Source organism: Equus quagga, chromosome 4 (assembly GCF_021613505.1).
Source record: "Equus quagga isolate Etosha38 chromosome 4, UCLA_HA_Equagga_1.0, whole genome shotgun sequence".
In the NCBI taxonomy this organism is placed as follows: domain Eukaryota; kingdom Metazoa; phylum Chordata; class Mammalia; order Perissodactyla; family Equidae; genus Equus; species Equus quagga.
The window spans coordinates 113,847,593-113,865,404 of NC_060270.1; the positions used below are offsets into that span (position 1 = coordinate 113,847,593).

The following is a 17,812-nucleotide window of genomic DNA, read 5'->3' on the forward strand; positions in this document are numbered from 1 at the left end:
AAACATCACTATTACTTCAGCTCAGAAAAAGAAATGCCTTTTACTTAACACAAATAGACAAATGTGAATGCCATACAGCTGTTCCAGGCAAATCACTATAGGGACGCTTACAGAGTTCCATAAGAGGTTGTCCTCCCAATGACTAAAATACACAGTTGGGAGAAGAGTTTTGGGTATCCTGCTTTTCCAAAGTGCATTAGAAAAAAACCCAAATGAAACTTTTTGCTCTTTTAAGTGGGCTTACCAATAATACCTAATCAGCCTTGGGGCTATAAACTCTAAAATATTTTGTTAAAAATGAACAGTGTGGAACTCTGAACCTAATTTATTCAGAGGCCTTCCATTTGAGTTCATTAAGTAACTGGAAACATTTTGATAAATAGCCATTCTTCCACTTGGAGGCACATTTTTTACTCAATTCAGCAAAGAACTACTTCCTCTGGTCAGCTGGAATAACTAACTGGCATTAAAAACTAACGAAGAGAGAGTGATGGGAAAATCTTTAATTTCTCAATAATCTCTTTAAAACTATATATAGAAAATTGAGAAGAAATGGACTTTACATCCAGGGCAGAGGATCTGTAGTGCTGCCAAATCCGTGGGTGATCATGGAGAGGTCGGTGGGTCCCTCCTCCCACTCCACACTGTAGTGGGAATAAACAGAAACCACTGCCTCATCCTGAAAGGTCATGAGTTAAGAAATCTCCCAGTGGCCGCAGAAAGATGTGTATAAAAGACTCTGGTTAATTATTGCGTAAGGACCTCCCTAAGGGACTGGCAATTGTATGTTCATTTCAAGGAGCATCACCCAGCAGTCCAAGAGCGCTCACAGATGATGTAGCTGTTACTTGGATCTGCACATCCTGGAGGGATGAACCTCACGTCCATCTGTTTAAAACCACAGCAAGTGCACTAGTTCACAGACCTGGTCAACAGTAACCTTGTCTGGAGACATCCTCGGAACTTTAACATCTGCTTAATATTTAATATTAGGCATTGCTTTTGCTCCAGATTGATGTCTAATTATACTAAATGTTTACTCTAAAGTCAATCATATCTATTCCTTTTAGGAAAAAAATAGGGTGATTACGTTCTAATAAAGCATATCTCTTTACACGGATTTTGTCCTCTAAGAGGACTGCACAGAATGAAGTGCAGCCATGAGCACCCCACGGTTCAGGAGGTCTGCCTAACCCACGGACGGCGTCAGCTGATCCGATTTCTCTGACAAACGTATTTCGTGAGTCAAAAGCATTCCTTCGGTGGATAGTGCCTTTTAGTGGCCTCCCTTTTAAAGAAATCTTCTGTTATATAAAACATTTCCTGTACTTTATTCATATATGTATCCAATATCCAGTGCTGCTCAGTGCAATGACATTCTTCACAGGAGACGGTGGTTGAGAGGATGGCTGTGGTGGACCATCTCCTGAATACCCATACTTTTCTGAATATAAACATTAATAAAAACATACTACCAACTTCTGGTTATAACCCAGGAGCAAAAATACAGAAAAACTCCATATTTCTGTCAGTTTCCGTTATCTTTGAGATAGTCTTAAAAGTATTAAGGATTGAAATGGCAAAAATGGAAATGTGTCCAGTCCTTTTTTTTTTTTTTAAACTTCTTAAAGCAGGAGAGAACTTCAGTTCTGGCGGGATGCTCATCTGACACACAAGCAACCAAACTCTGGAGTGTCATTTGCTCAAAGCCACATGGGTGGCTAGTGACAGTACCAGCCCCATTCTCTGGGTTTCCTGGCATCTCCCTGCATGCAAACCCCCCTTCCTCAGTTGTCAGGTTGCTATCTGGGACCCAGCTCAGGCAGCATCGTCAGCTCAATGGAATGTCAACATCACACATTTCTGACAAACCAAATGCTTAGAAAATCATTCTTTTTACTTAGCCTTGTTTCTTTTTCCGATGGCTGTAGAAGGAACTCCTGTCTGCCCCAACCACCCCAAATCGAGGAATATTCTAGATTTCAGCCAGAATATGCAAGAAGAAAAAGAAATCCAATGAATGAGTGCTCTATTTCCAAGCAGTTTTAAATTATTTGTTTAGGTGCTCAAGACAAAACTTTCAACAGTAAACAAGAGGTGAGAGGGAATACTCAGCATTAAAAAACTGGCCAAACACATTTTTCCGAATACTCCCAATCATGGGAAAAAAGTAAGCTCTCAATTTTTTTGATTTCTAAAAGGCAAATTTAATTAATTAATAAATGCATGCCGGATAAAAACACAAAATTACAACGGAAAACCAATAATAATTTAACAGAAAAGGATCTGCGTTGTACTTTTTTATTGGTATGGATAATTTACTCAAGTAACAAATCTGAAAACGCATTTTGCTTCTGCTGGAAAGAAAGCACTATGTTAGAGAGGAACTAAGAGAAACCAGAGATCAAGCCTTCGAGAAAAGTCGGCATATGTTCTAGTCTATGGCAATGCAGCAGCCAGCGGGGCTGGTTTATCCACTCGTGTGCATGTTTACATAAGCATCAGAAACCAAGACATAGGACCCAAAAGTGAAGCCACGACAGATTTACTCTGCGAAACATGCTGAATTACAACCACAGACTACCCAGGACGAAGAGGCGGCGCAGGCTTGTTGTCCCCTTTGCACGGGATTCTCTTGCCAAGCAGGGGGCTGGGCATGCAATAGCTTGAGTTTCTCTTAACATAATGAACACCCAGGATTACTAGAACTGGAAAGCGTGTGTGCAGTGTTTTACAAGGACAGCTGAGCGGTGCTACAAAAACAAGGGGAAGTTCCTTCATTTTAATCTGGTTATATGCCCAAATCTCTAACCGAGAAATAATTCAGCTATAAGAACCAATTAAATTACTATAAAACATTCCTTCATCTGTAAAACATCTCTTTTTTTTCCCTCAAACTAAAACTTTAAAATAAAATGTCTTCATTTTTGATAAGCAGCTCTACCACCAGTCTCTGATATCGTATATCGTTCAGTGCGGCCATTGCATCAAGTTCGGGAGATCTCATCAGGGTCGGGCCAAAAACAATCCCCAGGTTCTCGGCATTCATAAGATTCTCCTTTTCATGGAGGGTCACTCTGGAAAACACACGGAAAGGAGCATGACTTCGTGTAAGCCATGGGGTTCTTCACCGTGCTTTGGCGCTAAAACAAGAACATTCACAACAAAGGCTTGTGCCCACTTAACTCTTACAGTAGGCGCTTTCTCTGTACTTCTCCTTAATGTCAAAGCACTGACTTTCCTTAAAGTAAATTATGTTAACACATGCTTTAAACTTCTGGTGATCCCTGAAGCTCAAGCCAGAGTTAATGTGCTGGACTGTGTGGTTCAAGTTCTATTTGTGGCTTCTCTTGCCACACCCTGTGGCTGCAGGGGTACGTGTGCAAATAGAGATGGGACTGGCTGTCTCAATTATTTCATCAGTTCTCCTTCCACTTTGGCTACCTTGTTTCCTAGAGTATTTCTGCCAGTCGAATGGCTGATTGAGTGTCTAGGGAGAGTGGTAGCGATATTAATAGGAAATGGCTGGGGGCAGCAACCTCGTCAGGGAGCCTGTTTACATTCTTCTTCCTGCCTCAGCAAAGGTACACAGACTATCACTTGAGAGTGTGGAGCACTTAACTGCATCCAAATATGGAGAAACTTTAATTTACAAGTGAAGTTGTAAGCAAATTAAACAAAAGTTTTAACTCAGTGCTCTTAAAGAGGGAAAATGCGTGCTTGTTAAAAGCACCATGAGTTAAATATTCATTTTTGGGTAACTCATGCCTAAAGGCAGACAAAATAGATGTTAAGTTCTGCTGCCTTTTTTGTATCCGATTGGTCTTATATTTTGAAATCCTAAAACCACTAAAACTTGGTAATAAAATTTTAAAAACTTTGCCTTAACTGGCAGAGATGGAGGGTGACCGAGCAGGGAAACAAGCTATGTCCCCAACTATCACTTTAAAACATTAAACCAGAACTAACTGAAATATTTGATTTTTCCATTCCTCGCTTTACCTCCCGCTGTACTCCATCACTTTTTACAGACTTTTCAGTGTGGGCAACACTCATTCAAAGATCTGCAATCCCAGCACCACTCTGAGGTGCCCATTCTGGAGCAGGAAGTGAGAAAAGTGAGCCCTCCTCTCTCGCTTGCTTTGCCCTTGCTTTATTATGCTAATGCTGGTGTTTTCACAGCTCCAACCTTTGCCCTTTCCCCCCAAATTAATGCATGGGCTTGGCAGAATGTGGGTATTTCTGGCCTATTTGCACACATAGCCTGGAACTGCAAATACACTGCTGTCACAGTCAAGTCTGCATTCCAGATTGCAGTGTGAATACTACGCATTCCTCCTCAACTTGTGCAACTTCACACAAGACAACCTAGCTATGCATTTATTTATTCACTCAATAGATCATCTGTCCTTTCTTTCACCTTTCGTCTCCTTTGATTCTTATAATTTGGGTGCAGTACAAGCACAAGCCTCCCAGGCTGTAACTTGCCTCTTCAGATGCGCCATGAGGTACCGGAGGGTTTCGCAGTGAGCGGGCGGCAGGAGTTTCAGTGCTTCGTGAAGGGTTTCTAGCTGCTCATCGGGATCCATAATTTCTAAAGCAGCAAGTTGAATAATAAGGAGAAAAACTTTAACAGACAACTGGTAGAAATGGCTCATTTAATTCTATTCTTGTGGTGATCTTCCAAACTGCTAAGAAATGTTTTTTCATAGATCCTTGCCACACAGCTTTGGAAAATGTTTTTAAGGTTCAAGTCTCAGATTTCCAAAGGCTTAGTTTCAGGGTGGCAATACCATTTACTGGACTTTTGCGGGGAGCCCCCAGTTTGCCTAGACTGTCTTGGAGTCTGGTAAATATGGAAATTGGACATATAGGACGTAACTATAAAAAATTCAAACCAAGGAGACATAGATAAAAACTCAAATGAGGTCTTCTTAGAACATTACAGACATATTTAAGGGATGTTACACTGTTCAAAATATTTTGAAAATCCCCTTTCAGTGATGGTCTACAAGCTATGCCACCCCACTGCCCTCTGTAACACCTGCCAAACTCTTATTAATTGATATTCATGCGTTTCAAACCCAGACATATATCATCCAATATTTACTGCCTTTATTCCTTAGACTGAGTTTTAAATTACTTTGTGTTATATAAAAAAGTCAAATCTACTCTCAAAGCACAAAAATATTCTACTACTTAGGATATTCAGAAGAATGCAATGCAGACTTTTTACCACAAGACTAATTAATTTGAAACCATACTACTCTGGAAATTGAAAAAAGACTAATGGTTTCCTTTTGACTTCCACAATTAGTCTTTGTAGGGAGAACCCTGAGATGGTGTGAAATTAAGGACAGTGTTGGTGGGCGAGCAAGTAAACAGAATTCCCTGCTCACAGAGAGGGTACTTTCTATTGGCGGGGGACTCACCATAAACAATGAATATGGCATCTTATAGTTTACACTACATTAGAAGGAGGCAAGTGCCGGGGAAAAAACAGCAGGATAAATTTTAACTAGGGTGGTCAGGATAGACCTCAGTGGGAAAGAAGGTTTTGAGTACAAACTCTGAGGGAGGTGGGGGAATGAACCATGTGGAAATCTGGGGGAAGATGGCTCCAGGCAGAGGGACAGCCGTGCAAAGATCCTGTGGGATGGTATGCCTGTAATGTCTGAGGAAAAGAAGAAGCCAAATGTGGCTGCAGTAGCGCGAGCAAAGAGGAGAGTAAGAGGTGGCATCAGAAAGCCAACGGGGCATCCCTTCATGTCAGGCGCTGTAGGCGGCTCTAAGGACTTGGCACTTACTGAGAGGAATGGAAAAGTTCTGAACAAGGGAGGGGCATGAGCTGACATACACTTTTCACAGTCTCTCTCCTCTGGGTGCCATATGGGAATAGACTATGGAAGGGCAAGAGTAAAGCAGAAAGGCCATCCCAGCAATTATTACAAAACTCCAGACAAGGAACAACACTAGCTTAGACCAGGTGGGGCATGAAGGTGCTAAGAAGTTGCTGGATTCTGGGTACATTTTGAAGGCGGAGGCCACAGGATTTCCTGAGGCAGCTGGGAGGACGGAGCCTCCATGAACTGAGCTGGGGAAGATCACAGGTGGAGGAGGCTTGGTGGGGAGGATCCAGAGTCTGTTCGAGATGTCTTTCAGACAGCCAAACAAACATCTGGTGTCCAGGGAGACGTCCAGACTGGAGATATAAATTTGGGAACATATGACAAAATGCATTTGAATAAACTGATATTAAATTGACAGAGATTATTCTCTGGGATTAATTCCTCTGTTTTTTTCCACTTAGAGTATTAACCATGATCAATTTTTCAGAGAACACAAATCTCTAGCCCCAAGAAGACCACAGCATAATTTAAGTGGGAGATAGACGAAATGGAACGTATTCAGAGATGAATGGCCAGCATTAGTTGTTTCAAATATATGAAAAGCTTGCCTGTGGAAGAGAGTGATAATAGGACCACTGCCAATGGGAGGAGTTATAAGCAGGTAGATTTCTGTTGTGCACGAGTGGGCTTTACTATTGTTACACCTGTGCGCCAGAGGACTGTCTGCCTAGAGAAGCAGTGATGGTGCGGTTACTGGGTATTTAAAAAAGAATATACTGTAGAAGGAAGTCTAATTACATGACTCCTTAGAGTACCTAAAAACTCTAAGATTCTAAGGTTCTCAATATAAAATTATGTTTACTCATTCAACAAATATTTATTGAGCACCTATTATGTAAGCGAGGGACTATCATAGGTGCTGTGGGAAAATAAACATGAGCAAGAGAACTGGGGCCTAAATCTAGTAGGGAAGACAAGACAGGAGTACAACCTCCAGGCATGAAGGAAGGAGGCTGGAAAAGAGGTCCCGGCCAAGCACAATGGGAATAGAGGAAAAAGATGGCTCGTGGATGGGAGGAATAGGGAAGAAGAAGAGATGGCACTTGAGGAGGGTCTGGAAGGATATGGAAATGTGGACAGTGTGGGGGCAGGAAATAAGCACCCTAAACTTGTACCAAGATCTAGTTAAAAGCTTTTTAAACTACACACTGTTAATTCTTTGTAAAAGAGAAACTCAAATACGAGAAGAATAAAACTTAGTCAAACAAAAGGGTGAATCAGTGGCAGAGTTGAGGGAAAAACTCAGCAAGTTCTCATTCCCAGGCTTCTCCTCAGGAAATTTGAAGTGATTGGGGACAAAGAAGCCGGGGGTTTTATTTCTGAGTTTATCTGACTCACTCAAGGTTACATACTGAGTCATGTAGCTTTTCTAAGGTCTTCTGGGAACAGAGTTCTGAGACTCCCTGGCCAGAGGAAGATTGCCACATTCGGTCCTACCAGGAGTTCAGCTTTGGCAGTGCTGTTCGCAAGGTGGTCAGGAACCTCACTAACCCATGACTGTTGGGTTACTGAGCAGGCCCTGTGAGAAGCACCTGTCGGAATTCTAGGCCTTTCTATTGTAGGGCACCAGTTTCTTAACTGGTGGGGATAGGAAACGAGGAAGAAGGGCCCGGTAGACAAAGACTTCCAGATGGTTCATAAAGGAGTTTCCAGGGGATTATGCAGATCTTCAAGCCTGTAGATGGAATGCCCTGGTCTCCTCCACCCTTGGAGCCCCTTTTCATTTCCTGTAGCCACTCCCTTCCAGCTTTCAACTTGCAGGGTCTCCAAGGGAGGCTGCAACAGCAGAGCTCAAACATCTTTTGCAGGAGAAAGCTGTTGCCAGGGATGCTAATAAATGCCAGAGACACCTGAGATCCAAGAACATGACCCACATTTTTTCAGGGGCTGAGAGATGAAGAAGTTCAAGAGCACCTGCCTCAGGAAGGGTCAGCGAGCCCTGTCTTCCATTTGGAAGGTGTTCCTCCCTCCCGTCTTCCTCCTCTGTGTACGTCTTTTGTTCCCTGTTCCATCACGGGAGCCAGGCAGTGTGCAGAGTAGAAATAGCAAAGGCTTTGACGTTAGCCAGATGTGGGTCTGAATGCCAGTGCCACTTCCTCTAGTGATGGCACCTTGGACAATTTCCTTACACCCTATAATATCTCATTTTTTCTAAAGCAACATCATGGATGTAAAGTACCTAACGTGATTCCCGGGACCACGCACACGCTCTATAAATCTTAGCTTCCCTCTTCTTCCTCATCTGCCTACACAGATGAGAGGATGGCTTATGCAGAGACCGGCTTTATCTACGCGTCTAAAAAAGGAAACAGACTCTACTGCTAGAAAAGACATGTACAAGGACACAACGTCCTGCAATTACATCACTATCAAACACGTACAATAAAGGTTATATTGTGTATAAGTATTATGCCAGTTCGGTATCACATATCAAAGAGCTGAAAGTATAAGGAGAGAGAATGTCTACCTTGATTTAGGAAAGTTTCTTTCTTTCGATGTGCTTTCAAGAGCTCTTGGAGGGTGAGATAAGGGGTGTGCTGATTTCAGACAGGAGGGCTGTTTCAGACACAAACCCCAGAACGATGACAAATGGTTTGGAACAACACTAAAAGAGGGGAGGTCCTCCTCACTAACAGGGTGGGTGTGGGGAGGAGGGTGAGGTTGTCTGGGAGTATGGGGTAAAAGGCCTTGAAATCTCATATGGCGGGCCTGGATTTTCCTCCAAGTAGAGAAGGCGTTGTGCAGAGGTCAAGACTGGGGTTTGAACCACGGCTCTGTCCTCTGCCGTGGGCCTGCCCTTGGGTTAGGCTTAGGAGCCAACCTTCGGCTTTACTCCCACGCAATGCAGGGACAGGAACACTGTGTGGTCGAGCCCCCAGTGCTGTCCTGGGAGCAGAGCAAACCAGGGACTGAGCAGCCCTTCACGATGTCAGTGTGTGTCAAGCGCTTTCCAGTCTCGTGGCAATCAGACTTCTCTCTCTGAGGAGGAAATGTCTGCCCCAGAAACAAGACCCTGTAAGCTCCCTCAGACAATCTTCATGATCGGCACTGAATCCATCCCCAAATGAGAAGAGTTAAATTCCTAAGGAAGAGATCTAGAGTCTTTTAGGCTTCTAACATGAAACTTAGTAGAAAGCAGTGTAATTCTCACGAGTGTTCTCTACATGGGACCTTGGGCTGACCCATAAGAAATCAGCGCTCCACAAACTCAACCACAAACATTCTCAACAAAAGTTCTGAAGAGGAAACCAAAACTCAGAACAAAGGAAGTTTGTACTTCATGAAATTTCAAAGTCGAAAAGCAAATCAATGTTACTAAGGAAGTGATGTTATTATTTAAAGATCAAGACAACATACGGCTTTTAAGAGAGAACAGCAAATGACAGAAATAGCTTATCTTTTCTAAAAAATGGTAATGCCAGCACCTAAAAATCTGTTAAGAATTCCCTTCTTTAAAAAAAGGAAGTGTGAATTACAGGTAAGATTTTTACACTATAAATAAAATTTGGCAAATGAGCCTCTGCTTTTTCTCATTTTCATCTTAACTAGAACTTAAAAAATAACTTCTTGCTCCTTAAAGTATGATCTGCAGACCAGTGCCAGTTTGCAAAGTATTTGTTCATGGTCTGTCACAGGATAAGGACAGACATTAAGAGTAAGAATTTAGAAACTTTCATAGCAGTCTGACAAATTTTTGTGCTTGCTGAAAATCTAATAAAATAGTTGGTCTGGTTTTTCCAATTTTATTTTTCAAGTCATTCATTTTTACTTTATTTTACCAAAGTATTGGCCCATATCTAAGGAGCCTTCCTTTGGAAAATGAGGTCTAGCACATTCCAAAGAAGCTTCTGATGGTCATAAACTATGCTAGAGAAGAGTTCAAAATTCTTGTGAGTATATTAAGCATGGAGAGAAGCGACGGGGAAATATTTCATCAAATGCATTCAAGATGCTCAGCAGGAGAAAGAGGAGAAGTTGGTCACCACGAAGAGGTCGGCAAGCCCGCCTCCCACTTACTGGCGGACTCGATAAACTTGGGGTAGGCGTCGTAGGTGATGAGCGGAATTGGTAAATCCCTGAAGTACAGTTTCAGCGCACCGGTGATAATGTTGATATCTTCATACATGTTCACAGAAATATCTGCCTTCTCACCATCTTTGAAAGAGGTTAGAAGAAAAAAAAGTAAATATCTGGATTCACGGCACTGTTTTAATGAATGACATATTTTTGTATATGGTTTTTAAAGATGAGCGATGCTTCAGTTTTCAACATCAAATTCAGTGAGATAAATGATATATATAAAAATGATCAATTTCCTGTGAAAACCAAAATCTATTTCTTTGAATTTTCTGTTCTGAAGTTCCTCAATTTTCCATGTTTAATTATGGAGGGGAAAGCAGGAGAGGATTGAAGTCAACAGAAATATGTTTAAATTTCATGGCTACTTGAGAATTCCTAGGGGAATACTGTGGGATTGCTTTTTTCCTTTTTAAAATAAACAGAATGTGAAAAATGACGACAGAGGCCCTCCCAGCTCACAGAAGGCACCCAGGCCTGGGCTTTTGTGCTTTTGCACCCCCTCAGGCTCCTACGCGAACATTTGGATCTTGCCTGAGTTCTTGGGGCAGGGGAGGTAGCGGCAAGTAAAAAAAGCAAAACAAAACTTTTGAGCGTTGAAATAGCAAGAAGTAATTATAAGAGAGAGGAATAGTTTAGGGGTGCTGGGCCCTAAGACTCTCTAGCAAAGCTGGCCTTCCTTCCAGCGGCCCCTTCTACACTCCCCTGCATTAAGTATTTTACTTCATTAAAATACCTGAATTTTCATCTACTAAAGATTTAAATAGCATCTACTCCCAGCTAGGTCTTATGCTGCATTTCTTTTATTCCATTTGGTTTATGAGAGATTGCTATGGATTAAAAAGCAGCCTCTTCCCTACCCGGCTATTAGAATGGCTAAAATCTAGAAGACCAGCAACACCAAAGGCTAGTGAGGCTGTGCAGCAACAGGAACTTCCATTCGTTGCTGCGGGAATGCAAATGGAAAGCCACTTTGGAAGACAGGTGGTTTCTTCCTAAGCTAAACTACTCTTACCATACAGTCCAGCAACCATGCTCCTAGGTGCTTACTCAAAGGAGTTGAAAACTTATGTCCACACAAAAACCTGCACATGAATGTTTGTAGCAGCTTTATTCATAATTGCCAAAAAACTGGAAGCAACCAACATGTCCTCCAAACAGTGAACAGATAAACTGAGGTACATCCAGACAATGGAATATTATCCAGCTATAAAAAGAAATAAGCAGGGCTGGCCTGTGGCGTAGTGTTTAAGTTTGTGCACTCTGCTTTGGTAGCTCAGGGTTCACAGGTTTGGATCCCGGGCATGGACCCGTGCACCGCTCATCAAGCCATGCTGTGGTGGCATCCCACATACAAAACAGAGGAAGATGAGCAAAGATGTTAGCTCAGCGACAATTTTGCTCAAGCAAAAAGAGAAAGATTGGCAAAAGATGTTAGCTCAGGCTGATCATCTTCCTCATGAAAAAAAAAAAAGGAAAAAGAACAAGAAATGAGCTATCAAGTCATGAAAAGACATGGAGGAATTTTAAATACATATTGCTAAGTAAAAAAAGCCAGTCTGAAAAGGCTATTTACTCTATGATTCCAACTATATGACATTCTGGGAAAGACAAAACTATAGTCAGTAAAAAGATCAGTGGTTGCCAGAGGTTCAGGGGAGGAAGGGAAGGATGAATTGGTGGCGCACAGGGGATTTTTATGGTAGTGAAAGTTCTGTATGGTACCGTAATGGATATATGACATTAAGCATTTGCCAAAATCCACAAAACTGTACAACATAAAAAATGAACCTTAATGTAAACTATTGACTTTGGTTAATAGTAATGTATCAATATTGGTTCATAAATTGTAATAAATGTACTATACTAATGCAAGATGTTAATAGGGGGAGCTGTGGGGAGGGCTTATATGAGGAATCTCTGTATTTTCTGCTAAACCTAAAACTACTCTAAATAAAGACTATTTTTTTTTTTAAAAGATTTTATTTTTTTCCTTTTTCTCCCCAAAGCCCCCCAGTACATAGTTGTATATTCTTCGTTGTGGGTTCTTCTAGTTGTGGCATGTGGGACGCTGCCTCAGCGTGGTTTGATGAGCAGTGCCATGTCCGCACCCAGGATTCAAACCAACGAAACACTGGGCCGCCTGCAGCGGAGCACGCGAACTTAACCACTCGGCCACGGGGCCAGCCCCAAAAGACTATTTTTTTTAAAGCAACCTCTTTTAAAAATGCAAATACCTTGGCCTATCAGACACTCACATTCAAGTGTGAATTAGGTCATCAGTGTCCACCTTTCACACTTGGGTTGAAATCACATGCAGTGGCAGTGCAAATTGGGATACAGCACTTTCTGGAAGGAAAAGGCAATGTAGATTGCTTCATTGGGGGAGCTTAGGGAAGCATGTAGGTGCTGGGGGCCTACAGACCTGGAGAAGGGGATGAGAGATCAGGAAGGTAGGTAGAAAAGTGACAAAGGCAAATATCACCTCTATCAAAGTGTTTACTGAGGAAAAAAGAAGAAATTTCTTTCTATTCTGCCACATGGCTTCTGTTTCCAGGATCTATTAGTTATTTTTCTATAAGAATCCAGATTTCAAATAGCCTGTCTCATTATAGGCTACAGCACAATTTTTGGTTTAGAAAATAAAGTCACAATTCTTCTATCAGCTATGTGATGGGTTAAACAGAATATGGAGGGAGGTTGGTTTGTGAATCTTCTACCACTCAGATAATTCTTTCTATGGTAAAATACTGTGTTCATTATATCTCAGTCTACTCTCCTTTCACTTATTACTCTCTAAGTCACAGCACCTTTCAGTGCCTTGACAAGGTCAGCCTCAGGGCCTTTGCACATACTCTTCTGTTGCCAGGGCCTTACATATCCTGTTTCTTTGCTACTCAACCAAAAACACACCCTTTAAGCTTTAGCAAAAATGCATAAATATTTCATCTCTGAGAAAGTCTCTTCTGATCTCCAGCACCCACCCCCAACCCTAATGACTAGGTTAACTTCCCCAGTTATTAATGTTTTCCTTTATGGCATTTATTAAAATAAAATCAATAACCATTGTGTGATTATTTTTTAATGCAAACCCTCCGTGAGTGCAATGACCAAGTGCACATAGTACATGATACTGCTGTATCTAAAGTAAAGAACATGGTGCCAGGCACACAGTGGCCATTTAATAAATATTTTTGAGTTAATGAATCAATGGAGAATAGATTTTAAAAGGCTAGGAGCCTAAAAGATTAACACTCTGGGACTTAGTATGTATATTATTATTAAACTTTTAAGTAAGTTTAAGAAGCTTTTAATAAGAATCTGTGTATTCTCTTCCACCTGTTTTAAAATAATATAAACACCTTCTGGACTTTGATCGCAGAGACTACATTCTCAGTAGGGCTGTAACACAGCAGCACAGTCTGTAACATCTTTTGTTCCCAGACTGTTTCATGACTTTCAGCTTGTGACTCTTCAATCAGCCTGGGGCTGTGCTGGGCCAAGACTCAAAGGTTTTTATTTTCTTTGACCTTCCTATTGGACCTCTCACTGTACTGGTCACGTAAATATTTGCTGTTCCACCAGAGACAAAACGTGGCAAAGTTGTAACGGCACGCGCTGACCTGGGAGTAGCCAGTGCTCCATTCGGTGACGATTTCCTAAGCTGGGGAAGATTTTCCAAATCCTGCCTTTTTACTCTGACACTTGAATGAGATCTTTCCGGCGTTCTATAGAGCCTACCTTCTTTTTCCTTAGATCTCGTTATTTGAGGGTTGAGACTCCCAGAAGTGATCATCTTTGATAGCTTCAAATTTACTGTGCTCCATTTATTTGATACCCTATTCCTCTGAACACTCATGGATTTGGGGCAGCACTTATGCACAGAATTGACTTAAATGATCTGAGCCACTGTTTTCTTTCACACCCTTGTTAAAATTCTCCACATCATTCCTACAGATCCCGCAGATGATGGCTGGGGCACATCTCTGGGGGACGGGGTGGGTGGGTGGTGTCAAAGACTGGCCTCAAGGGTGTGGCTTTATGGAGCCAAGGTGAGTTCTTCATGAATTTTCAAACCTGTTATTGGTGTTTTCAGGGCACAAAAAGGTTGTCTCATATTTTTAACGAGAGGAAACTGTCATTTGTTTGCTTTCTGGGCACACGGAAACATTCAGTTTCTCTGTCAGCCCTGAGTTATTTTTGAGCATCATGACCGGTGGCTGGGTATGGACATGCTCAGTTGCTCCCTTCCAGAGAAAAAGAGATGCCTCTTAACATTCAATCTGGCCTTGATTCAGGACTGTTCTGGATGCTCACCTGGGCTTAACACGCCATTACTTCACCTCATCTTCTTTGAGCTTATCAATACTTGGGCTGGCCTAGAGTTCCTCATACCAGGTTGGTAATAATATTTAATTTATTTTTGTCTTCTGCCTCTCTTGGCTGTAAGAGGCTTGTGATGGAGAGGAGTGTAATGGAACTAGACATATATATTTGCAAAGGAAAGAGGTTCTTTAAAACATCACAACTCTTATTCTGTTTCACTTTCTGTATCCAGGCTTACAACTCTTCTTTGGTACCACCTTACTCCAGTACTTAAAGCAAAGACAAATGAGAGAACCACAAGACCAAATCTTAATTTAAATGCTAGTTAAGACAAAATTATCCCCACTGAGCTCTTCTTTGGTTGAGCCCCTCCTCCCACAGTGTGGCAGGTCCTATCCCAGAAAGCCCTCAGCTTCGTGTCTGCGACACATGAGCCAGGACTTAGGTCTCAGCTCAGTCAAAGATGGTGACAAGGATGTCCAGGAAGCATGGAGGACAGGCAGAGTTAGGTGGGCTAACTCAAACCTGGGAAATCTGAGATCTGTAATGACTTAGATCCCACTCCCCCTTTTCTCTATAGTTTTTGGTAAATTTAATTGCTCAGTATATATTTTGGTGAACACAGACCAGCCTTGGATGCTTAAATATTGGTAATATAGTTAGATTTTATGCTTCTTTCTCACCCTGAAATTTAATATTTAATATTTACAACTAAAAAAATAATAAATAGTAAATTATAAGCTGAGTCTTTTATTTGGTATAATAACTATCAATGATTTAGAAAAATAATGCACAGACTAACATAATAAATTGTGCCTTTTCGCCAAAGACTCTTATTGTCCTAAGTTAACGAACACGCTGAAGAACATACCTCTGTCGAAAGCCATCTTGACGTCTTCAATTAGGTCACTAAATCCTGACACTCGGTACAGTCCTTCAGAATTAAGACCTGTAAAATAAAGCAAGGGCGCTAGTTAGTTTCTTTGGAATTACGCCTTTTCTTCACATTTTAACTTCTTCCTATGCTTCAGGCTGCAGAAGTAACGTGTCAGAAAGAATGATGAAATATATATGTTTAGAAACCTCTTCACACTTTTCTAAAACAAAACCATTTCACTCACAGTTCTTTAACTCCGACCTACTGTCACCTGAATATTTATAATCTGGCTCATCATTATGTCTAATTAGATCAAATATTTTAAGTCTTAAGGGAAATAATTCATCACCCCAATTACACCATAAATTCTTTTACATAACAGAAGACTAAGATAAACTACATCCATAGGCCTGTAGCAGTTATTCCCAAGTGGGTAAGAATAATTAGGGTGCAGCTCTGGTTTTTGGCCTAGGATAGTTTTAATAAAGCATTTACATCTTTGCTTCTCGGACCCAAGAAAAATATAAAAACTGAAAAATGCATTGGTACCTACATGTCAACTTTTATAGACTGGAAGCATCGCCATAAATATATTTTTAAGCATATTTCCTCTCACTTGTTAAATGTACCTTGAAATCAAGCTGTTTAATTATTTGTTGAATTAATTCATTTCAGACTTCCAGATCATTTGCCATCTGAAATCACTCCCCCTAAACTTCCAGAAGAAGATAACCAGGTTGCGCAGCGAGACACCCAGAGGCATTAGGACCCGCATTCACGGTGAATTACGACGCTCTGCACCACCCTGGAGACGCTCACCTCTAGACTCAATCTCCCTGATGCACATGTCCACCACCATCGGCCGCTTCGTGGTGCGGGCTTTCACGAGCGTTGTGAGGTCACAACTGTACACCTTCTTGACATGTTTCAAGTCTGGCTTGCAGTCATTTGGGACCATCTTGGAACACTGCTTATGAACATTCAAACCACAATCTAAAAAGATAAAGACAGGAAAAATTCATTATTATTTTCAGTTCTGAGCATTCTGAAGTGTTTATTTTGGCAAGACACTCCAGCCTGAATTAGGTTTAAAAGACTAGCTTCCAGCAGTTCCTGCAGAGTCAGGAAACATTCTTCCCATCTTTTCTCTTGGAAAATTTTGGTTATAAGTCAGAAGACCAGAAGTCCAGCTCATGCTTCATCATTTACTTGCTCTGCGGTCTCAGGAGAATACCAACCCAACCCAAATTAATAAGTGTTTAATTAAATGTCTACAAAACGTAGTATTATACCAGTAGCCAATTAAAAATTTATCCGTTTCTTGAAAGTTACATAAAAATTACACTTAATGTGGGATATAATTGCGTTTTAATAACATTTGATATGAGGTGAAATTGGACTTCCAAAAGAGAATACCCCAGGTCCACTTAAGATGCTGCTGCTCATATTTATATCTATTCATAATCCTTTCTGCATATATATGAAAGAATGAATATATAAGTCATCTAGGAGCTAAAAACAGCCACAGTTATTATTTGCTACTGCTATTATTACTAGCTTACTAACGCCAAGCACTATTCCAAGTGCTTTACATTTATTATTTTATTTAAGCTCACAAAACTCTATGAAACAGGTACCATTACCTTCTCACTTTATAAATCTGAAGACAAGCACGTAAAGCGTGAGTAATTTACCCAAGGCCGTGTGCTCAGTATGTAGCAGAGGTGGGATTCAAGCCTACAGAGGATTTTGGAGGCCACGATTTTAACTCTCATACCATATTCCACTACTGAAGTTATTCCTTTGCTTTGTAATTTTACTGGGTTATAACTTCTAAGATGCCAGAACCCAAACACTTTCTAGTTAATATTTTGAGACATTTTATTTTCAACAAGAACACGATGCAATTTTAGAAGGGATAGAGAGGAATACAAATATTTTGCTAAATTAGACTGAAGAGTGATAAGCCATAGCTGAATAATTTAAGTAAAATAAATATCACCTTTAGGCTTTTTAAGACATAACCCATTTGTCTTTAAGTTCATGGAAACTTGATGCTGACTTCTTATAAATCTGACCCCAGTGGGTTATACGCAGTTTATAGCCAGGTCTTAATGAAATCAATTTGAAAATCATATAAAAACATGACCACTGTCTGTGGTCCTTGGGCAAGCTTCAGTTTTGCTCGCTGTTTTGGCAGAAAGAGGAGCACAGCGTTTACCTCACAGAATTGTTATGAGAATTAATGAGCCAATGCATTCAAGGTGCTTTGCATATTACAAAAGGTTAGACAAATACTGGTGATCAACATCATTATTATGACTTTTGGTAAAGCTGCATCTAGCTATATATATGGTAGTAACAATGAACAGAGACAAGGACAATTAGCCAAAACCTGTAAATGGAATCATTCTTTCATTAAACATGTAGACACTGCCAACTTGAAATAGGAACTTAAGGCCTGTGGTGACTCGAAGGGAGGAATTCATGCGTGCCGAGCACCTCCCATGTGCAAAGACAGGCTAGGTGTAGAGGAAAGCTGAGTCTTTGCATGCGTGTGTGTAAGTGAACAGCACTAGAGATGGCAGGGCCAGTGCTAACAGTGCCTAAACACCACTATCAC

At 41.0% G+C, this 17,812-nt stretch overlaps 1 protein-coding gene across 4 annotated transcripts in view; it reads right to left on the bottom strand.

Annotated features, from left to right (window-relative positions):
- Positions 1 to 577: 577 nt before the first annotated feature.
- CHN1 (chimerin 1) overlaps positions 578 to 17,812 on the bottom strand; it is a 192,271-nt gene continuing 175,036 nt past the window's right edge. For all 4 annotated transcript variants that reach the window (XM_046659708.1, XM_046659709.1, XM_046659706.1 and 1 more), the window contains 5 exons: positions 16,009 to 16,182; positions 15,184 to 15,261; positions 9,927 to 10,064; positions 4,489 to 4,594; positions 578 to 3,077 (listed from right to left, as the gene is read on the bottom strand). In XM_046659708.1, the coding sequence (XP_046515664.1) occupies positions 2,906 to 3,077; positions 4,489 to 4,594; positions 9,927 to 10,064; positions 15,184 to 15,261; positions 16,009 to 16,182 (668 nt within the window). In that variant the 3' untranslated portion in view covers positions 578 to 2,905. The remainder of the gene's footprint in view (positions 3,078 to 4,488; positions 4,595 to 9,926; positions 10,065 to 15,183; positions 15,262 to 16,008; positions 16,183 to 17,812) is intronic.